This window comes from Seriola lalandi, unplaced genomic scaffold (genome assembly GCF_002814215.2).
Source record: "Seriola lalandi dorsalis isolate HSWRI2012SDOR001 ecotype SW California unplaced genomic scaffold, Sedor1 jcf7180002053069, whole genome shotgun sequence".
In the NCBI taxonomy this organism is placed as follows: Eukaryota; Metazoa; Chordata; class Actinopteri; order Carangiformes; family Carangidae; genus Seriola; species Seriola lalandi.
The window spans coordinates 30,423-54,542 of NW_019523622.1; the positions used below are offsets into that span (position 1 = coordinate 30,423).

A 24,120-nucleotide genomic window follows, 5' to 3' on the forward strand; every position below is an offset into this window, starting at 1 on the left:
CCCCCCCCCCCCCCCCCCCACCAAAAAGAAAAGTTCAGTTGAAAGCGAGCATCGAGACAGAGGAGAAATTGTTCCAGTGATTTATTTACAGTTGTAAAATCCACCCAGTGAATGCTGTGTGTGTTTGATAAACCTTCAGACTGCCCTGACATTATTCAAAATTCTCACGGTTAACCCCAACTGAGTCTCAGATCAGTGCATTTTCAAAGGAGTGTGTGATTGAAAGTGAAATGAAAGGAGATTTTAAAGGCTGGAACTGACATTTAGCACCAAACAGGAGTTTCTTCTTTTCCTGATGTGTGGCCTTCTCAGGTGTGTGAACCATAATGACACCACAGCAAGGTGGTGTAATAACAGCATCTGACTCACTGGGTGATTAAACACAGTAGTCATCTAAGCCACTAGGTGATTACACACACAAACACGCAAACACACATCCGCCCATGCTCACATAGGCAGACACACTGTTATCTTCTCTCTAACACACAAGCAGTGGGGGAAATTGATTCATGCAAGAATCAAAGTTCTTTTCTTTTCTGAATCAACTATAAGTTACAAAATAATCTTGCACATTAACAATCATAATTATGGAAAAACTGGTAGCAATTAATTTGCATAAAAACTTCAATCAACCATCTATTACACCCTTTTAATGCACTGTAGCACACACACACACTGAAACACCTGATTTAAGGCACCTCCACCTTGTAGTTCCTATGTTTAGGAAGTGTGTCTCAGCAGGGTGACCTCCATCCCTGTAATTAACTCGGTTTAATAACATTATTATAGCACTGTGGTTGCATGTGCACACAAACACACAGGGACACACACACAAGGACACAGTCTCTCATAGTCCCTCAGCAGGCCCCAGGAGACCTGTACTTTTTAGATTCAAAAGTGGCATTTCATTTATCTTTGATGCTCCTCCAAGCTGCAGAGAAAGAACTGGGCACATGAGGGGAAATGATAATGCAAACGGTGATCATGAAAAAAAGTGTTGCGGAAACTGAATTTACAAAGTCACTGACATAGTGTTTTATGTGTGTGTTAGTCAAAGTGTTTTCCTCTGTGAGGACACACTTTGTTCCTCCCACCCACGCCCAACACACCCTCCACCCCATCCCCAACACCCCCCATGTGCAGATAGTTGAGTCTTTCACTAGTGATGTGTGAGCTTCTCTCACTCTCTGTTGTTTGCTTTATTGTCTATGTCTACTCTATCCTGTGTTGTTGTGCACTTCTTCTTGTTCTGCTGAAGCATCTGTCTTATAGCCTCGGTAAAGGCAGAGCCTGTTTTATTATGTCTATGTACTTGTCTGCTGTCCAGAGGAGAGTACCCATGTGTTCACATGCAAGTCCATTGTTTCCATTAAAGTGTCAGAGTGTGTGTTGGCCCTAGAGGGTCATCGACCTCTCTCTGAGTCATTACTCGACCCCTGAACTCTGCCTCGAACCTTGCATGTGCCAGCTGAGTCCCCCTCTGTTCACTATTGACTAATTACTGTGTAATTATATAGCAAATGTAAAGTTGTTGCTTGTGTTGTAACTGATTGTTTGTTACCTAACACTGTGCAAAAATGCTCAAGAATTAAGCCAAACTTCTGAAATGGTATTATATGATAATTAGAGAATTTAAGAAATTATCAACGGATTTTTTCAATTCAGTATTATTGGTATCCTGAAACAATTCTTTCCCATTTATGGTATATATAAAGTTTTGTATGGAGTGATTCTAGTAGACGGGTATGTGGCATTTGATTATGTTATATACTCCTCCCTATACAATTAAACATTAAATAAATAAATAATGAGCATGACTTGTGAGAAAGTATGTACAAGTGTGTACATAATAAAAAATATAAATGCATTTTGAATAATTATCTTTACTGGAAATTAAATCATTGTTTTCCCGTCTTTCTGTTTAAAATAAAATGCTGTAAAAATAAGTATAATACATAAATGATACACAAAACTGTGGCCTATAAAACACAGTTACATAACATTGATTCACTTGAGAAATATTCTGAGAGTTGTGACTCCGGATAGCATCTAGTGTCCTGCTGCTGTCACACTACAAAACATCCCAGGCAGACACAACAAACCTAAACATCACAGCCAAAACAACCAGAGCATGCTTCCCCTCTTCCACTGGTGGTCGATATCTAATTAAAACAGCAAACGTGTGTATATGTGTGTGTGTGTGTGTGTGTGTGTGTGTGTGTGTGTGTGTGTGTGAGTGTGTGTGAGTGTGTGTGCTAGTCTCTGTGCGTACATAAGTGTGTGTGATTTATGGTGCGTTTCCTCCTCATTTCACTGCGAGGTTAATGCTACAGGCCACCACATCTGGTATCCCCAGGGTGTTTGTCACTGACCCCTGCTGCTCTCTCTCGCTCTCTCCCGCTCTCTCTCTCTCTCTCTCACACACTCAAAAAAACCCCCACTATAATCCTTTGACAAAGAACAAAAGCAGTAATAGAGGAAATCTTAAACAAACAGTCATTTTGCCTCAGATATAGCTAATGGCATTTTCCACAGCAATATGATCACATTAAAGTATTCAGATCAGTCACTGGATGTAAGAGTCTGCAATGTGTGGTTGTTTTATTTTAACACATTATCACCTGCCTGCTCCTTCTAAGCCCACTATTATTATGCTCACACACACACACACACACACACACACACATCACACATGAATGATTAAGCGAAATCGTATTGACTGCAATTCATATCCCACAATCCCCCTTTGCCTTTTTGTTCTAACACACTGTAACACACACACATACACATATACACCACAGTTTTTCTGCCACAAGGCATCACATTCACCCAAAAAAAATAAAAAAAAATAAACTATAACACTGATCTCAAAAAGTAGCCCAATATTTCCACTCCAGTTATCTTGTTGGCTAGAAGTGTCACCCTTGGGCACCAAAAGAATAAAAAAAATAAAAAATAAAATAAAATGTTTGGTTTGCGGAGGGAAACCAACAATGGGGTGGATGACTTTGTTACTGTGTACTGAAAAACAGCTCATGATCTCTCTCTCTCTCTCTCTCACACACACACACACACACACACACACACACACACACACACACACACACACACACACGCAGAAATGCAGGCTTACTGTCTCAGCTGAACAGAGCTGAAATTGCACCAGGGTCTGAGGTTGACAGGGAAGTCGGAAGAGAGCAGTGACATTTTGTTATAAGATGTGTGTCTGCATTCGCTTTCTCATTTGCAGTTGCTCGCTCGGTTTCTGCTAAATCTCACCCACCTCCTCTTCTCTCTTCTCCTTTCCCATCTCTGTTTCTCATATCCTGGCTCCGCTCTCCAAACCCTCTCAGGCTTATTAACACTTATGAATTCATCTCCCCTCCTTCGTCTCTTCTTTCTCTTCATCCCTGCCTCACACACTCCCCCTTCCTATTTCATTATTACTGTGTGTGTGTGTGTGTGTGTGTGTGTGTGTGTGTCTGTCATAGGTTACTTTTGGGGACAAATTTTAGAATAAAGACCAGTTAATTGGGGACAGCTTGTCCAACTGGGTTAGGTCAAGGTTAGGATTACTGTTAGGGTAAGTCTTAAGAAAATTAATTCAAGTCTATGTAATGTCCCCACAAGTGACCTGTGACATTGAGTGTGTCATCCACAGACTGAGCTCCATTTGAAATGACTCTCTCTGCTCCCTGACCGTTGGGGGATGTGGGTGTTTTGATGGGGAACTGACAACCCACCTACATCCCATCACATCTGATAGGAAGACAGAAACACAAGGCCATCTGTCCTGAACATGCCAAACACACGCACACAAACTAAATTTTCTCACTGGCCAGTATCCACCAACACACTGTCTCTGGGATGGAGTGTGTGTGTAGATACGAGGGAGGAGAATGCATGCAGTGGATGGACAAGGGCCTTGCAAATGAGTGTGTGTTTGTGTGTGTGTGTGTGTGTGTGTGAGACCACATGCTCACCTGCCAGCACACCACACACGTAGACCAGTCCGATCCTCAGGGCTCCGTGGACCATTTCTAGGGGGACTCCCACCAGCAGCTGCATGGCCATGTTCAGGCTTAAGTGTTCAATGCTATGAAAGACACACACACACACGCACACACACACACACACACACACACACACACACACACACACACACACACACACACACATTAACCTCAGTAGAGTTAAAAGTAGACAACATAACAACATATTGGGGTGGCAGAAATGTCAGAGCGACATATCTGAAAACCTGGGCAAGTAAAACCAAAACTAAGAATAAATATGTTTTGAAACGGACCGAAAGTGAGACAGAGACAGAGAGAGCATGCTGAAGAGTGGGCCAGTCTGCATACTGCTCTACTGAGGCCTGTTTTTTGGCTGATATTTGCGCTCTGTTTTTGTTTTGGCAGTTGGCAAGGATCAAGTGTTGCTGAGCTGCTGACAGGATTACAAGGTTTGTGTATGTGTGTGTGTAGCTATTGAGCATAATATGTCAGAAAATTAATAAGTAAATTCCTCACAATAAATGACTGAGAGAGCATTGTGATTGAACACTAATGGGATCCTGAGAAAATACAGCGTGTTGTGATTCTCAGCTGTTTAACAGTGGTTTGATGCATTTTTTTCTTTGTGGTATGAAAACAATACAAGACCAACTAAACACACCAATATTTACCATTTACATCTGTCTACAAATCTACAAAAATTTACATTTCCGCAGTCATTTTGCAATACATGCTGCATTTGTTTAGATTTTTCTGCAAACTTCCAATCAAAAGCAGCTTGAGAATAACTTATTTCCCTGCCAATAAAATGCTCCAAATGTCAACAAGTGCGGGATAATGTGATAATATACTCTGTACAGCGACATTCTTCCTGTGGCTGTTAGATGACTGACAGGAAACACACTCAACTCTGGCACCACACAATGACAAAACAGAAACTGTGACAAAATCAAATTCTGGGTTTATATTTACTGCGAAGGAGCAACAAATGGTTTCTTCTGAGGGGAGGAAAACAAGATATCTCAAACGACACCAACTGTGCACAGACATGAAAAGAAATAAAGGAAAATTGATTGTCACAAGTAAACATAACAAAACCCCCCCCCCCCCCCCCCCCCCACTATAATCCTTTGACAAAGAACAAAAGCAGTAATAGAGGAAATCTTAAACGAACAGTCATTTTGCCTCAGATATAGCTAATGGCATTTTCCACAGCAATATGATCACATTAAAGTATTCAGATCAGTCACTGGATATAAGAGTCTGCAATGTGTGGTTGTTTTATTTTAACACATTATCACCTGCCTGCTCCTTCTAAGCCCACTATTATTATGCTCACACACACACACACACACACACACAGAACATCTGCTCCTTCATCAAACCACTCTGCCATAGACAGATAATCATCAACACACTCCAGCGTACTCAAACATCACATATGAACACAGACAAAGGCACACAGTGTGCACACACAAAATCACATCCCGCGCACACATAGAAATTCACTCACACAGTCACAATGACATGCACACGGCACAGAAAAAAAAGATAAAAGCCATGCGTGTCGGCTGCAAATTTACCCAAATCCGCTCACGGCTTGTGTTTCAGTGTGATGAGTATAAGCAAGGGATAGCTTGTTCACACACACACATATACACACACACACACACACAGACACACACACACACACCCTCTGCCCTTCATGGCTAGAAAGTCCTTCCAGCCAAACCTCAGTCAGCAGCTCAGACACATTCGGGTGTCACAGCAGAATCCAAAAGAACAGCAGCTAGCATAATCCGGCCTCTTTGTCTCTTTCCCTCCATCACTTTCTCAGTCCATCTCATTGTCTCTCACTCACTTCAGTCACTGTCTTGTATCTTCTGTCTCTGAATTATACTGTCATTCCTGTTTTGCTGAAAGAGAGATGACAGAAAGAAACAGAGAGAAACAGCGTGATGACTCCTTCAGGAGTCTCATTTCTCCGTCATTTGACAGTTTGACGGACTGAATCTGTGAACACAGTGTGTCCTGACGGTGCATCCTTGTAGAAATAAGTAAAAACACTCCCAAATCAAACAGGCACACAAACACACACACACACACTTCACCCAACACGGACAGGAAAATACGAGACAAGGCCAATAATCTTTTAAGTTACAAACAACTCAGCCACCTCAACTACAATGCCGACATATAGAGGATTGTTCCAGTTATAAGACAGACAATGGGGCATATTGATTTGCTGGTAGAGGCCAGTCCAAATGCACAAGGACAACTCTACTCCAGATAACAGCATCTTTCTATTTCTATACTGCTAATGAGGCTGTGAGGGATGGTTTCCACTGTCAGGCAGATCTGTGGATACCCATGAGAGCTCCTTTTGTGTCCAGATGACCATGGTCTTTCAGAGCGTTCAACTAAAGCATTGTTTAATCTTGTCCTTTTTTCATCTGTGGCTCAACCAAACCACAGTTGTACTTGACCGTTGGTTGAGTTTACTGCACGATTCAAGCACTCAGCTCAGTGAAAGGCCTTTGAGCAAGCTTTCACAAAAGAAATATTATTAAAGAAACATACTAAATATTAAATTGTCAACATTAGAAATGTCATCATTCAATTAGCACAGATTGTATCGCAAAAGTATTGTTGATTATTGCAGGACAAAACTTCAGGGATAAAAATAAAGCTGCAAAGAAGTCTTTTGCTGATGCTTTTCGCAGTTTAGTGGTTTAGTTTTGCACAAAGTGAATCTTCCTGAGGTTTTCACAGCAGCTGCAGATACATTGTTTGTGTGTGTGTGTGACAGAGAGTGAGAGTGAGGAAGTAGAGAGAGGAAGAAATTCTGCATGCATAATGCGGTACTCAGGGATGTTTTGGGGCCAATATTTACACTCTGTTTTAGTGTTGAGAATTGGGAAGGATCAGTGCTGCTGAGCTGTTGACAGGATTACATGGTTTGTAGATGTGTGTGTGTGTGTGCGTGTGTGTGTGTATGTGTGTGTGTGTGTGTGTGTGTGTGTGTGTGTGTGTGTGAGAAGGCGAGAGAGAAAGAATGAGGATATGGAAGCAGTGGTATCAGTACGTCATAAAAGCTTTGCAAAAGACTGTGTCACTTTTAATGATGTGAGCGGTGAGTTTTGAGTAGGACATGCAAAGTATTGTGCGTACTAGTTGAGAAGTGGATCAGGGATCACACGGTGTTGTGGGTTTTATTCATGTGCTTGACTTTTGTTAAAGGTCTTTTCATTGTCACAGCAATGTTTTCTATCACTCTTTAGTGAACTAGAGCTAAATAAAGACAGAAAAATCATTTGTGATGTCACATGAATCATAACATTCAGACTCCAGATTGACATGAACACAGTTATTTTGGGTTACTCTGTCTTCAAAACCCAGGCAATATGAATTTATTTGGACAATAAAGTAAAGTCATTTTTCCTAAGACACACATTACAGCAACAGGGGGCTTTAATTATGCCTGTTGTACAATGCACATGAGCTGTCGCACCACATTTGGTGGAACTTGTGAAGCCCCCATGCTCATCACTTTTACCCTCTAGGGGCTTTATTAACATGTACTCCACCCCCCTTTGTATGACTTGCCTGTATGTGTCTACGTGTGCACGTGTATGTAATTCATCAGGTTACTACAGCTGTAACGTGAACCAGTGATCAAAGGTTTATACTCAGCAGCACGGAGTGTCAGTTAAACACGGAGAAACAAATATCTTAAAACTCTACTGTGGAGTGATGTAAATGGTTGATACCGTTGAATACATTCAAAAGCTGTGCAATATTCAACTCAGAGGCTTTTTGGAGATAGGGACAGTTGCTCAGTAAGTCAAACTCAAAATGATATGGATCTATTTGTTCAAAATGGTAATGAAATTAATATCAGTGCATCAGTTTTTTTCCCCCTCATAGTTATTTAATTTGTTGAACTCACTATCATTTACTGCATCTGTCCCACCTTCGCTGGATTCGTGCACCAACCAACTGCTGAATGTTAAGCCGCGCAAACCAGCAGCAAAACCATAGTGAATGAGATTTAATTTGTGATTAAACCGTGTTCTATTTCAACAAAAAACAGCACTCAGTCAGAGTTGATGAGGCATGTTCAAACACAATGTATTAGTGAGACCAACTAAGCATATAGAAGCATGACGAAATTATAGAACCAGCTATGTTTTCAGGAAGATGTTACTGATGGTTCAATGTGTCTGATGAATAAACAAGGCTATGCATAACATACTGTGCATTTCTGTCATGCTAGAGTCATTTCCTCCCTTCATCCTTTCTAGTTTATCTTTTCACCACACACACTGTCAGTCCAGTTCCTGTCTCTCCCCAGAACCTTCTAATTAAATTATCATTTTATTAGTGCTCACTATTGCCTAAGACTACATTTACCCAGAAGGGTTATTAAACCTGGATGACATGGCCTGAACTGATAATAAAAGACTCTATAGAGAGGAGAGGAGAGGAAAAGAGAGGAGAGGAGAGGAGAGGAGATATAGGCTGAAGAAGTTTTATGAAATTATCTGATTATCTGTCACTTGAGTCTTTAGCAGCATCTTTTAGCAAAGGAGAGTGATGAAGATAAATGCTCCCCATGTTCAGATATGACAGCAGCACTGCAATATATACACATTAATAATCCAACAACAATAGCTTGTTTGAGAATGTGATACTTTAAGGTGTCCCACAAGATTATTTATCACTTGTTTACTCAGTAAGACCTCCTTAGCAACGTGCATGTTGCAATCCCATCTCCTATTTCTTGTCTCCAATTTTCATTAATTTCGTGTGCTCATTGTGTTTCACTGAAAAATAATTACACATTGTATGTGCACAGTGTATTCCTGCTTATAAAATTATTATGAAACAAGCTCTTTCAAATGTCATAAACCTGAACGACCCAAGGCATCAGAGCAATACAGTACTTCTAATTTTTGTTTATCATTATGTAATTTCATCCCAGTGGTGCTACACACTATTTTGGATGCTGACAGGGTTACAGAGGCACTCAGTTGTGCCTCTAAGAAATACAGCAGGGTGTAATGCTCATAATTAGAAATTCAATAGCGAGATGTGAACTCACCCAGTGTGCATGAAACAGTAGCTGAGGTACCTCCAGGCCTGGGCTCGTAGCTGGGGATGGTACGGTAAGGGGCTCTTTAGGAATGACGGGCTGGACACCTGCAGGACCAAGCGATCCAGCTGGAACCCGTAGTACATGAACACGGCTACCTGGGAGAGCACAGAGGGACGAACACGAACTGAGTGATTTCAGGAGGAATTATATTACTGTGAATACAATAAAATAATGCCCAGAATCATAAAACAAAACAAATTGCTCTGGTAAACAGATAAAAGTTGAACACAAACTTTGAACTTGATTTCTTTACATATATTTAAGAGTTATTAGTTAAATGAACTATTTCTAAGAGCTGGTGATATTTCTTCAATGTTTTAAAGTCATTTGTCTTATTTAAATATCAAATATTAGATCCAATTTATTCAACCAAATTTTATGTCATATATCCACATAATGAATTGACTTTTCTGCAGGGAACTGCAATATATATCACGGAAGAGACTTTGTTACTTAAATTATTACAAATTCGAAGGAACCCTGTGGAGGTGTCTTGTAACAATGTTGTCTTGTTATGTTCACAAAACATACTGTGCACTTCCATGAGGCTGAGCAAATGTGTTGAAAGTGTTTCCTGTCACAGTCTGCTCCTCAGTTCCCCTCAGCCCCTGTCTCCAGCCCCCTGCTCATTTCTCCCAGACCATGTTCTTCCCTTCATCTCCCCAGACCTGCCTTCCCCCAGCTGACCAGCAGATGTCCTCAGACTTTCCCTTCTCTCACCACTTGACTGCCTCGCCCATCCACACACCTGTTCTCTCCCCACCTGCACCTCATTTCCTAATCAGCTTTGCATTACATATACCTGTTCACTTCATTTGTTCCTGGAAAGACCCTTATGTTATATTGCAGTGTGCTTCATGTCCTGGTTCCTTGTTTCTTCCTGACTTGCCAGGGTTTTGACCTTTTGCCTGTTTATTGGACATTGGATTCCAGCCTGTGCATTATTGGATTTTTTTTGCCTGTCTGAACTGTCTTCACTGGTTTTGACCCTTGCCTGCCCCACCATCCTCTACGCCTTTGTAGCACTTTGTGTAAATAAAATCACTGAACTTCATTCGCTGCATTTGCGTCCTATCCCGTGTTCTTGTTACCCTGTTGACACCAGTTGTGACAGTTTCCTTCCTCATAAAACATTTGCAAAACCATGTTTAAATATTTTGAAACCTGTTTTTACATTAGCTGGCTGCCTCTTCTTTCTTTACTTCTGCTGTTACATTGCTGTGTTTCACCAGTTATATTTGCCATCACATTGGACAGACACAACTTCTGTTTTGTATTGTACGGCTTGCAAGGACACTTACATTACTGCCTTCTGCAGTTGGTAGGAATGTATAAGCTGCTCACACAAACAATTTACCTCAGCAATGGTGATAGCCAGAATGAGCAAGGGCGGGGGACAGTAGGTATAGCTGTCAAAGTACCACTTGCGGTCGACCTCGCGGGGCAGCGTCTCATAGGCGACGTGTCGGACCAGCCGTTGAGAGAGCCCCAGGCCGACCTCATCTCTGAGACTGCAGCCTTTTAGCTGCCGGCTCCCCTGCAGAATGGCCCTCCGGAAACTGTTGGAGCGCTTGTTACTCATCTGGAGGAAGGAACAGAGGAAAGTGATGAAAGGGAGGGAGCAGAAGGGAAGAAGGAGTGAGGCAGAGAGAAGAGCAAGGCAAGAGGAGAAGCAGTGTGAGAGACATGTCAGAGATTTTTATTATCTATTATATTATTTTTATTATCATTAGTTCAGCAGCTTTTCACATAATCATGCTGTGTTATCTGCAATTTTGTGGTTTTATTTAAGATGTGAAGATTTTTGAGACTTTATTTTGTTATTATTATTTGCTATTATGTACATTCATGAACTACTTGATGTACAACAAGAGCCTGAACACTCTGGGAACAGGCCACACAGACACACACACACACACACACACACACCAATTCTCCTCTGTCCAGCACACTGACAGACCCCTCCCACCTCACCGTGGCAACAGAATGCTTGTATCATCACCTAGCAACCGTCAAACCCTTCTCCTCATCCCTTTCTGTCAACGAAGAGTTCATTTCCAAACACATTTGTCCTTTTTAGTTCATCGTTTAGAATCCTTCAGTTACAGAAGATTTTTTCTTTTTTAAACCTGATGAAATGACTTCTCTGCTCAAAGGCGCTGTCATCTGTTTTGATTTATTGCATTAATTTTCCTTGTACAGGTGTCACATTTTTCAAACGGTGGACATCTCATTTTGACGCTTTCCACACACTCATACATTAAACTAGAGCCGCAGCAATTAGAGTGGTTGATTAATCAACATTTTGTAACTGGCAACTATTTTGATAAATTATTAATCGTTTAAATAATTTTTCAAGCCATGCCAAACATGGATACAATGGATAATAATAGACTATATCTGAACTATAACTGTATATAACTATAATTCTTGGTCTATGGGTGGTCCAAGAAAAATTTTAAAATAAGAAAAGGAAAGAAAGGAAATGTTTTTTCAAGTCCTATCTTTGCATGTTTACAGTTTTGTGTGTGATGGTGTGTGTGGTCCCACTATGTTCAACAGAAATCATGTGGTTTTTTTTTTCTCTAAATGTTTCCGCACTGCAGCGCAGTGCATTTTACTCACACACACTGAGTAAATGAATGTCCTAGGAAATATTTGTCCCAGTGTGAATGAGTGTATCTATACAATGACATGGTATCATATAGACATACGTAGAATATTTGGAGTCAAATTTAAAAAAGAATAAGAGCAGCTGAGACAGCCAGGAAACTGTTGCCATTTATTTGCATAGATGGGAAACATCGCTGCTGCAGCTGTCTAAGCTTTCTGCCTAATTCACTGCTTTGTGCCTTTTATTTCACTTGCAGTGTGTTTTACAAGACGCTCCATGAAAATGCAATGACTCCTTTCCCATTTCTCTCCCTAGGCTCCTTCCCTCTCTCTTTCTGTCTGTCTCCCTCTTTCTGTCCTTTCCCGATCTCTTCCTTACTCTGCTCTGTTTATGTCACTTTCCATCAACTCTACTATTGTGTTTGTGTCTCTAGGATTGCAGGAAGCCCAGATGTGTCAGTTAGTAGATATTATTTTAAGGAAATAAGAATAAGTAATATTGTTTTCTGCAACAGCAGAGATTGCCGAAATAGATAAATGTAATGTGGCTAAGGCCAATAAAAGTATAATAAAAAGGTGGGTGGATGTAACTACTGCAACTTTGAAACATTACAACTTTAAATTGCCTCGAAATGTTAAATGTGTAATGAAGCTTGGATTGATGTTTACTCACGTATATGTACAGACAATAAGGCACATTCTGGTTTAAAGATGACAAACTTATTCATGTACAATTTGAAAATAAAGGTAAATATCTCAATTAATTTCAAGTCGATTGAGTTGAAAGATATGCACAAGAAAAAAAACTGACCGCAGAAAGTACTAATAAGAGGGACAGATGTAAAATCAGAACATCACTACAATCTGTGTATGAACAGTTGGCTGATGGTTCTGCTGGCACTGTTTGATGAGACTTTTAGTGTCTCTGCAGGAATCACTGTTTGGAGATAAACTTCAGAAAAAGCCAATTATTTCAGTCTTTAAGTCAGGCACAGAGAACTGTGGGAAAATGATTATGGGTTACCATGGCCACTTCCAGACCACATACTAAAGCAGACACAGACACAGACACAGACACAGACACAGACACAGACACACACACAGACACACACACACACACACACACACACACACACACACACACACACACACACACCTCCCCCAGGCAGCCATGCTCTATAAAGACAGTTCATTCTTCGTGTGAAGTGACTGCAATTCCTCTCCTCTTTGCACAACACAAAAGAAAGAATGACGTTCTGTCTGTTTACCCACTGGCAAGAAGAGAAGGGAGAGGGGAAGAGAAGAGGTGAAAGGGACAAATGGCTGTTCGGCAATCAAGAGACTATTGCACTGTTTGATCGATGGAAAACACAGTCAGATGAGAGGGACATAAGTAAAATAAAGACAGAGGTGGAAACAGATAGAAAATGGAGACATACTGAAGAAAGAGGTAGAAGATAATGAACAAGGGTGGAAAAGAGGGGCCAAAATAAAGAGTAAAAGAAAGAGTAGCAGTGTATTGTATTTATCACAGAAATATCTGACATGTCCAAAAATATGTGGAAACCTAAGCATTATACCGAAATGCCGCTCTTCTGGTTTCAGGTTTTCTACAAGATTTTAGAACCTGGCTGTTTTAGAAAAAGAGAAAAAAGAAATCCAGGGTGATGACTTGCGCTGCATCCCTGAATTTCCATGAGCGACTGACTGAGTAATAATTACACCACTGGTCAGCCGCTTGAGTGTTGGAGTTTCCCCATTGGCGGTTGCTCTTACCAGATGAATTGCCAACTTAACGCCTTTGTCGCTAGATTTACCAACTTTTCAGATCCACTTAGCAAATTATTTTAATAGCACCTAGTGACAAATCTAGCAACTTCTTGGACAAACCTTAGGTATTCTCCACAAAACAGGGTCACCAGAACTGCCCTACAAGCACAAGGTCGGCCTAGCACTGCAGAAGAGCAGCTTGGAAATGGATTGAAAGTGACTGCTGGATGAGCTGCGTTTCAGTCACTATTTCATACTTCTTCCGTTCTCTATCAACAGAACAAGAACAAGAAAAACATATAAATGAGAATGGCTTTATTGGCAAGAGTTTTACTTTATTATTTTATTAGAGAGTAGAAGAGAAGCAAACGGATAAAGGGCTGAAACTGGCTGACACTATGCAGAATGCAAATATGACGCAATTACATCATGAATATGCTATTTGGTGTATTACATCATTCAGTGACATTTAGCGACTTTTCAAGCAGGCTTTAGCTACTTTCCATTGAAAGTAGCTAATACAGTGGTTACACAACAGTTTTCAACCATGTCCTCAATTTCACATATTGACCATAAACAGTGCCAGATATACAGTATGCTAGGTTTTGATCTGGTCATGGTCTAATGGACCCCTTTGCTTTGGCACCCACAGGAGTGGACCCATTCCAATGAATGAATGGGTTTGATGGGTGAATGGGTCTGTCTGATCACGGCCCTAGTGAGTTCAGGCAGTGATGTTGGGCTGGCTTGTAGTTACACTCCAACTCATTCCAAAGGGGTTGGATAGGGTTGAGGTCAGGTCAGTCAAGTTCTTCACAACACAAAACTTAGAAAACCACTTCTTAACAGACTTTTTTGTATACCAGGCAACTGTCATGAAAAGTCCTTTCACAAATTACTGCCACAAAGATGGAAGCACGTTGTTTAATATATAATTGTATGTTATAGCATTAGGTTTTCCCCAATTGGAACTAAGAAGCTAGCTGAAGCCATGAAAAAAAACAAAAAACTGTATCAGGCATACACAACCCAAAACAGGACATATATATGAATGCAGTTGTCAGCACAGGCACAAATCCATCATGATCATTCCATAATTTCATCCTACTGGGGGAAAACAGAGCGGTGGAACCTGTCTGTAGATATTTTGGGGAGTATAAACCTATTACTGAACCGGTTTCTGCCTGGGACAGTCACAGTGTGATGTATGAAAGAGAGTTAGACAGAGGGAGATGAATGGACAGAAAGAAGAAAGTGCAGGGTGCAGATAAGGAAGAAGCAGTGGGAAATAAGATGGGAGCTTATGCAAAAGGAAGAGAGACAGAGGTAAGGGAAAGAGTGAGAGACGATGGAGGGAAGAAGAGGTAAAAAGAAGAGAGAGCGGTGATTTGAACGCCGGCTGTGACAAAGCAGTGAGAAGGCAATTACTGACAATCACATTGATGGAGGAGCTGTGGTGCAAAGGAGAGATGGCGTGACAAATAAACCCCTCACAGTTTGTCTCTGTCTGTGCCGGCCCTCATCCTCTCTTTCTCCCTTTTTTTCCTTCTTTCCTTCTTTCTCTGGAAGCAGAATGGCCGGAGAGATAAAAATGTACCAACAGAAACCAGGCACTGCCAATTAACCTGGCAGAAGAATTATAACTCTCATTCAAGATCCCATATTGGCTTTGACCTTTGATCTTTATCTTACAGACCATTAATGTCTGCCCTTACAAAGTCTATTATGTTGTGAATACATGCTTCACATTCCTTTAGATATTTGCATCATGTTTAAAAGCTTTTTCACAGAAGTGTGGGAACACGTGCGCAGAAATTCTTACAGATTTAGCTTTGAATAACTGTCTCCTGAAACAGAGGTCTACGCTCTTTCATTACCTGAACTTAAGTTATTCCTGTTTGTTTGTCATATAACCTTAAACAAAAGTGGTATTCATCTTGGTTTTCATTCTGTGGCTAAAGCTAACAATTTCATGAACAATTAATCTTCAAATTACTTGTTTAATCCAACCAAAAGCTCAAAACCCAAATATTTTCAATTGATAATGGTTTTAAAAAGAGAAAAGCAGCATTATTCTGACACACAAGCTGAATGTATATCATATTATATAGTTATATTTTCCTGTTGAACGGACTTCACCGGTTAAACATTATCAAATCTGCTGTTAGTAAACTTTCTGTCAACTGGTTAACTAATTTAGTCACTAGTCTTTTCAGCTGATTATACTGTTTATTACCATAATTATGAATACATGATTTCTCTCTTGACTTCTTTCTTCTCATAATGGACTATCAGTTTAGGCTAGAAGGTGTCAGAAAATAATGAAAAACTATCATCACAATTTCACCATTGTCGATGTATTTAGTTTACGATTATATAAAAGAGAGAAAAGCAGCAAATCTTCACATTTCAGAGGAGAGAGCCACTGAATGTTTGGCACTTTAGCTTTATAAATGGCTAACTAATCAATTTATCTAATCTAAACTAATTGTTTCAGCACTTATTCATTCACTGCAGAGCATATTACCATAATACATGTCACTTGATTCTCTCTTTATTCACTCCCACTCTCCCTGTATTGCTCTCTGTGTTTAGCTTCTGTTGTGGCTGCCTCAGTGAATGTAAAAACCATTGAAGGTGTGGACACAATAGCCACTAAGAAACAAAGTGAATGTATATTCAAATGCACGCACTCCATTCCTCTGTCCCACTTCCAGTAGCGCACCATGACCCACAGCCTGTCACATGACTTGAATGCACCAAGAGAAAACCAACAGCGAAAAACCCTTTGACATTTTTCCAAGGTTCCTAAAGGCCTCATTCCTCACCCACTACATCAGACAATAAACAGCTTTGAAGAATAAGACAGAAAGGGAGAGATGGACACACTCACACTCACAGACAACAATGAATTCCCTGCAGTGTGTACAGACACATACCCCCACCCCCCCCCCCCCCCCCCACCCAAACCCTCAGCCAACCAATAGTTACTGTTTACCACACAACTACTCCCACTCAAAGACCACTCTGCATAGTCCCAGGTCAGCAGTTCAGCCTCCCAGGAGGAACAGCAGTGAGACAGAGGAAAACAGAAAATGAGAGGCTTATGAGGCGGCGGGCACAGCTAGAGATGCTTGAGTGAGACCTTGGACAATCAGCAGCAGACAGCCGCTTGAAGGTGAAACTGAAAGTGGGGCAAGGTGAGCATTAAAAGGGGAATTTATCACCAGACTGGGTCATTTCCTATTAGGTGCACCCTCAACCTTGTAGCTGAGGTGATGTCGGATTAGGGATGTAAATGGAGAAAAGTCTGAAATGTGACGAAAAATCAAAGTGTAGATATTATAGATGGTGAAGAGGTGGGATACAGACATTGTTTTGCAAGTTACAAGTAAGTCTAAATTCATGGCTCTGACACCCTGAGCGAAGAACTGAGCCAAGTCCACGTCCTAAACTTTGTGTCTTAAACAAGTTAAAAATGTGCCCTTCACCAAATTTAATGTCATTTCATTTTTAAACTATGTAACTGTTAATATAGTGAATTTAAAGAAATATGATTACTACTAGAAATGATTACATGTATTACTTTTAAATAAACTTTATAACATTTAAAGGCAAAATATTCAATTGTGTTTTTCTTGTAACACAATTATAGTCATTGTATACAAGCATGTATCTGTCTGTTTTTTGTTGACCACAGCAGAAACTGTACAGTGGAATGTGATAATCCAAGGTACCATCTTGCAAAACCCGCACCTTAAGGTTTCCTCCTGCTCGCAAAATATGATTAGCTGCTGAAGGATTCATTCAAATTATGCCCATGTTTAATCTTTGGGCTTGTGAAGGATATCAAGTCAGTACAAGTCAAAAGGTATAAAGTACAAAGTCCAAGTGAAGTCATAAGCTGTTTGTATGAAAATTCAAAGTTGAAGTTTTTTTTTTTTTTAATTCTGGCGAGACGACTGATGTGACCACACATCTGTGTTTTCCAACATAAGTTTCAACACAGCATGCAAGAACATGTTGGATATACAATGTGTATGTTGATAGTGACACACTGATGTCAGTGAGCCTATGAAAAGTTAAAACATCTCACCAGGTTCACAAAGTCCTGGTAGCAGATTTTTCCATCAGCGTTGCCATCGGCGAGGGCCAATAAGACTTCCAGTTTGTGGGGGTCAAGCTCAGAGCCGTGTGTCGCCAGGAGGTCCCTGAACCGCTCTGTACTGATGAAGCCCGAATTCTCTGGGTCATACTGCAAATGAACACACACACGGACAAAACAAGATAAGATTTCATGTCTAAATAAAATCTTACTGTAGTCCAATTGAATAATTTTGTAACCCGTCCTACTGAAGGAATATGGAAAAACAAAATAACAACTAAATAACTTGAAGCTAATTAAAATGGTCCATGGTATTTCACAGGCACAATCAATGAGCATAAACATGTTAGAAGTTCATGAACAGTCCGTATCCCCCAATTCATAATTTTCTGTTCAGTCAAACATCAGGACCTCAAATAACCATCAGCAGTGGAGTGGTTTAGTCATGGTTTGGGCATCTTGTAAAAAAAAAAAAGAAGCCATAATTGCTCCAAAAAAGGGCCAACTGTTGAGACGCAGCAATAACTTTTAACAGCTCTGGATTTCAGTTTGAGATGACGTTGAGCGTTGCATTTAACCACAGCCTTTTTATTTTTGGCTAATTCACAGCCAGAGCAGAGGAGGCATTTAAATATATCTGAAAAACACCAGACATTCTGACAAAACCAAAGATATCTTTAAAAAGATGGAAATTCAAAAGGCCTTCAAAACAGTGATTACTTAAACACTTGAATGTGAAAAGAGCTCTGCACTTGTCTCCAGCTTTGTTATGCCTGACATATAGTGGTCCCAGACACTCTTTTCTTTCCTTCGCACTTGATTGCTTGGGAACTCAAATCTTAAGTGGCAATTAAGGGTGAAACTACCACTTAAAAATCTACAAATATAAAAGAAATACATTTGTTTGTGGCTGATGCTGTGAACTATCTCCACGAGAGCCAGAGGTCATAAAAAAGGATTGCTGATTGCTGAGGGTTAGTCAGCAAAGAGGCTTATTATGGCCTTCTCTTTTTCTAATGGAATAGACTGCTGGTAATTCTGCCTGGATTGCTAAAAGTCAAGCTGCCCTTGATCCCCTAAAATAAGGATAAAACAGAAAAAGGTTGCAGCTGTGTGTCAGAATTTGTCTGTTCAACTGAGGACAAGCTGACCTGGAATACAAAGCATTCAGAAAGTATTCTGTTCATGTTGCAGCCTTATGCTAAAATCATTGAAATTAATTTTTTCCCTCATCACTCTACACTCAATACATCACAATGACAAAGGAAACATTTTTGCAAATTTATCAAAAATGAAAAACTGACATTGACATGCGTGTTTTTGTCATTTGGCACACACCTAAGGTCTCGCAGCTGACAATTCATATCAGAGCAAAAACCGAGCCATGAGGTGAACGAGCTGCCTGCAGAGCTCAGAGACAGGATTGTGTCGAGGCACAGATTTGGGGAAGGCTATGAAAAAAAAAAAAAAAAGCACAGTGGCCTCCATAATTCCTCAATGGAAGAAATTCGGAACACCATCCAGAGGTCCTGCGTCCAGAGAAACAAGATTCTGTGGTCTGATGAAACCAAGACTGAAGTGTTTGGCCTCAATTTAAGCATCATGTCGGGAGGAAACCAGGCACCACTCATCACCTGCCCAATACCATCCCAACAGTGAAGCCTGGTGGTGGCAGCATCGTGCTGTGGGGATGTTTTGGATGCTGTGGGCAGGTAAATAGAGACTCGTCAGGGCTGAAGGAAAGCTGATTCAAAGTACAGAGATATCCATGACGAAAACCTGGTCCAGAGCACTGGCTGAAGCTTCACTCTCTAACAGGACAATGATCCTTAGCACAAGGGCAAAAATGTCTATGCGTGGGCCAACCAAAGCCCTGATGTGAACCCAATCGAACATCTCATCTGAAAATGACTGTCCACCAACGCTCTTCATCCCACAAGACAGAGCCTGAGAGGATCTGCAGAGAGGAATCCCCAAAAGATCCCCACATCCAGATGTCCAAAGCTCGTCATACCCAAAAAGACTCGAGGCTGTAATCGCTGTCAAAGGTGCTTCAACTAAGTTCTGAGTAAAGGGTCTCAATGTTTATATGTCAATGTGATATTTCAATTTTTCTTTATTTTAATAAATTTGCAAAAATATTGTATATATCAGTTTAGCATCAGGCTGCAACATAACAAAATGTGAAGAAAAGTGACGGTTGAAGTCTGATCACGCTCTGAATGCACTGTACAATGACAACCCAGGATGTGAATGTTTGTGAATGTAGACAGAAGACAGCTGTTATCTCTCTGTCTCTATGTGCCTGTGTTTGAGTGTGTATGTGTATGTAGCTGTGTGTCATTGTATATTCGCAAGTGTATGTGTGTAAGTGTAACCATGTCTGTGTGTGTGTAAATACAGTGTATTCATGCATAAAGATGTGACATTCAGACAATATGAGTCGCATGCCACATTCAAACACCCCTGATCCAGAAATAGTGACCACGTACGTGCATGCGTGCGTGTGTATGTGAGTGTGTGTTTGCCATATGCCGGTGTTGGCAGACGCTGAGTAAAGCCAGGCTGGCAGCAGGTGCTCTGTGCTCCACCAAATGACAACAGAGAGAAGAGGTATTGGCTCTGCCTCATGTTGTTTTTCTCCATGTTACCTAACAGTGATGAGGCAAATTTTATTCCCTGTTAAGGCCACAGTTGTCAGTGCACTTTTCACTCAGTGCCATCTTTAAATATGGCTATAATAAGCACTTCTTTTCCAATATGTGATGAGAGTATTATCTTCAAAATCATTTGTGTCTTTGATAGATCACGATGTCTGGCAGGTATACTAATGCTATATTAGGTATGTGAAGAGTTTCGAAGAGATATGACAGAGAGAGACTGTTCAGATGCTGGCAGATCAGACTGCAACACATGCAGAGTCCCAGAGCACCACTCTGTTTTGCTGTAGACGGACACCTGCCTTAACTAACACCTCCCTCACCGCTGTTACAGGAACAAGCAGTAAGCAATGGAGCAAGACGCAGAATAGAACAAAAGAGAAAATAAATATTTAATCCCAATTAAGTGCAAAGCCCTGTTTACTACATAACGGACTAATTGTATTGTCAATGCCAGTTTTTTTTTTGTGTCCCTCTCTCTCAGAGTGAAAATTATGCTCTGTATAGTGCCCCTACAAAATATTCGCAACAGAATGAATAAAGACGTGTAAATGCCATGGACACTGAGCCTTTTCTGAGTGTCTATTATATTGGGAGTAATGAATGAGTGAATGAGCGATTTGAGATACATGATCCTATTTTTGGCAGGTTTTGTACAATGATGGTGATAAAGTAGAGAACTACTTACTCAACTACTTACTCCACCTGAACCTGGCTCAGGTTCAGGTTAATCACAAGATTCCCCCAGTAGGTCAGCGTAAATGGATTTTAGTAGAATTACACAAAGAAATAAAATATTGTCATTTACCATTACGTATACACATGCTTGGTGGAAAGTATGAGGATCATACAACTCTAAATCTTTGTCTGTAGTACTTTTTCCCATTGTGACAGCAATGTGAGTAACAAGCGATTTTGATGCAACCAGATTGAACATTTTATGCATTTTGTTGTGTTTGGACAGGAGAAGGCAAAGTGAGATCATAGTTGTAAACTTTCCAAAAGTGAGCTATTCATCTATGACAACCAGTCTGAATGTGTGCCATCTGCTACACGGCATCCAACAGAAGAAGAGGAGGAGGAAGGAGGTGTTGCAGATTTAATTTGTATACTCTCATTAAACTAGAGAAATCCTAACAATGACAGTGCATTTTTACAGTAATGTTACGTATTTATGTTACAAGAACCGAGTATCATTATTCTTGCAGAGTGCAAAAGACCAACACACTGACCCCTTCCCGAACATATGCACATCACACAAAAACATCTCTCTCTCTCTCTCCTACACACACACAAACACACACACAAATCTGATGCATTAAGTGTAATCTCTACTTTACAGAAAGAACCAACCTTCTCTCGCAGTAAATCAGCCAGTTTCTGCCGAGGACATTTTGTCATGATGAAGTAACGTCAGCCAAAGCCAGTCTCGCCTCACAGTGTGTGAGCGAAACAATATGTTGCGTGTGTGTCTGTTTGTGTGTGTGAATGTGTGTGTCCCTGTCATATTGTTTGTCCCGGACTGTGCAGGGTTATTTCCAACCAGGACTAAAGGATTACAGTCCAATCCAAGACCCTCAATAAACACCTCCCCCCGTCTTTGTCTCTCAACCACACACACACACACACACACACACACACACACACACACACACACACACACACACACACACACACACACACACACAGACACCCCTAAAACCCCACTCAGCCTCCTCTCACCCTCCTCGCTCCGCCCTACACAGAACACCCCCTTTTACCCTACATTCATCCACCTCCCCTTTCCTTTCTCCCTTCACTTTCCCTCTCTAAAGCAAACATGCAAGCTGCCTCAGGAGAAAAATAAACACTTCAATAAATTTGCCCGTTATCTCTTCCACTGTCACTCCCAGACGCAGGCAGCCATACATTATTTTCCTCACACGCACAAACACTCCCTCGCTCCACTTTGCGACACCACAGGCTTCATAGTTGAGTGAGCACTCTCTGAAGTCAGCAGGCTGGCCGCTGGGGTGGAGCTGCAGAGGAACAAACACTCAACAATGGGCCTCTGAGGGCAATTTCATGCAAGGTTTACCCAATCCCTTCACTCCAATTAGTGATCATTTCCTTCTGATGCACCCGGAGGTGCATGCAGAGAAGAACATGAACATCTCCCCATCCAAGACTCCTCAAGCTTTAACATAAACAAAAAACTAAAATTACAATGTTTTCTCGACTAATTTATAACCTGGCAGACAATAGTGAAAAAATGCCAACCATTAATGATATTCAGTTTTTACAGAAAAGAAGGTGGAATCAGTTGATTACTGACAATAAAAAAAAGTCTTAAAAGATTAAACGAATATAAAAGTGGTTTCCAATTATTTTTCTGTCAATAAATCTACTCACAGTTTGTAGCTCTACTCATTTGTATTGACTGTGTTACACTTGTGAATCTATTCTTATTTATTTATTCACTTTTTTTTTTTTTTTTAATTTTGGTTTAGCTTCATCACACAAACATATGAATGAGGAGAGGATTCTGGGTAAAGAAGTACTTAACTTTACTTTAATAGTAAATATTTAGCTTGTGCATGTAAGAATATTCACCAGATTTGATCCCAGCACATTTTCATTTTCATAACTATGTTACTGTCTGTGATCCATAAGGCTTGTTTGACAAACAGCAAAGGGAATGATGCAAATCCCTCAGATTAAAATAAGCACACGCACACGCACACGCACACGCACACACACACACACACACACAAATCCTGCTACAGACATAATACCACAAAACATTCATAACTAACAGCTCTCATATTGAGGGCATCTGAGCACGCTGGTGTCAGTGTGGAGGAGAAAAACAGCAGAGGGAGGGAGGGGGGCAGGGAGTAAAGGAGGATGGGTTGGGGCAGTGGCAAGGAGGGGGGTGCAGATTGGACACAATGCAAGGCTTTTTGTCTTCAGCCTCATTTTCATATAGCTGAATATTAAAGGAACCAGAGGGAAGGCAGTGCATAAGGGTCAGGGAGTTTTCAAGTTTGAATAAAAGCCTGAAGAAATTTAGCAGCCTGGGTGAAGATAGAATATAAAAAAGGCTACAACGAAAAATGCTCTCAAACCAACTCGAATTTTGACGAAATCTAGCCCTCAAGTTGATAGCCTGAGCCTTCACTACCCCTTCACAACCCCTTTTAAATAAGTAGCTGGCTATCATAGTTTCTCTTTTTGTCCATCTTCTACATACTGAAAAAAATATCTCCGAAAGCTTCTCTCACGTACTTCTACTACTGTTGTACCCTTCAATTATCTCAACCGGCTCTGTTCAGTCCTGTGACTAAAAAGAAGCAAAAACAGAGATGCCATCCGCTGTACCTCAGGGGTTAATTACAGAGGTTACACCCGCCCATCAATTCTCTTCAACCTAAGAAAAAGAGAAAAGCCTGACAGGAGGTTAATTGTCACTACTGACTCTCATCCCTGACCGACTTGTGGCACTTTCAGTGACATTTGACCCAGACAGACACAGGTCACTATCCAGAAGCTTTGAACTGCTTCTGAGCTGAGTCTTGAGCAGTAAGCACAGGTTAAAAGGAAGACGGAAGCGCGGGGTGTGAATGAGGAGAGACCTGAGTTAATTAAGAGAGACAGTGAGTAATTCTATCCTATCCCGGTCTACTAACAGCAAACTGGTGGCCAGACTCAAATCCTCTTACACCTACGTCACTGAATAACCTGTCATGTGCTAAAACACTGATGCAGTGAATGCTGACATGTGATAATTATATAGTATGTGAAAGCATGTAGTGTGTATGC

The 24,120-nt window shown here is 40.8% G+C and overlaps 1 protein-coding gene across 3 annotated transcripts in view; it reads right to left on the bottom strand.

Annotated features, from left to right (window-relative positions):
* Positions 1-24,120, bottom strand: part of rhbdl3 (rhomboid, veinlet-like 3 (Drosophila)) — a 60,468-nt gene that overhangs the window by 7,978 nt on the left and 28,370 nt on the right. For all 3 annotated transcript variants that reach the window (XM_023400904.2, XM_087172512.1, XM_087172511.1), the window contains 4 exons: positions 17,651-17,809; positions 10,529-10,753; positions 9,118-9,266; positions 3,984-4,096 (listed from right to left, as the gene is read on the bottom strand). In XM_023400904.2, the coding sequence (XP_023256672.1) occupies positions 3,984-4,096; positions 9,118-9,266; positions 10,529-10,753; positions 17,651-17,809 (646 nt within the window). The remainder of the gene's footprint in view (positions 1-3,983; positions 4,097-9,117; positions 9,267-10,528; positions 10,754-17,650; positions 17,810-24,120) is intronic.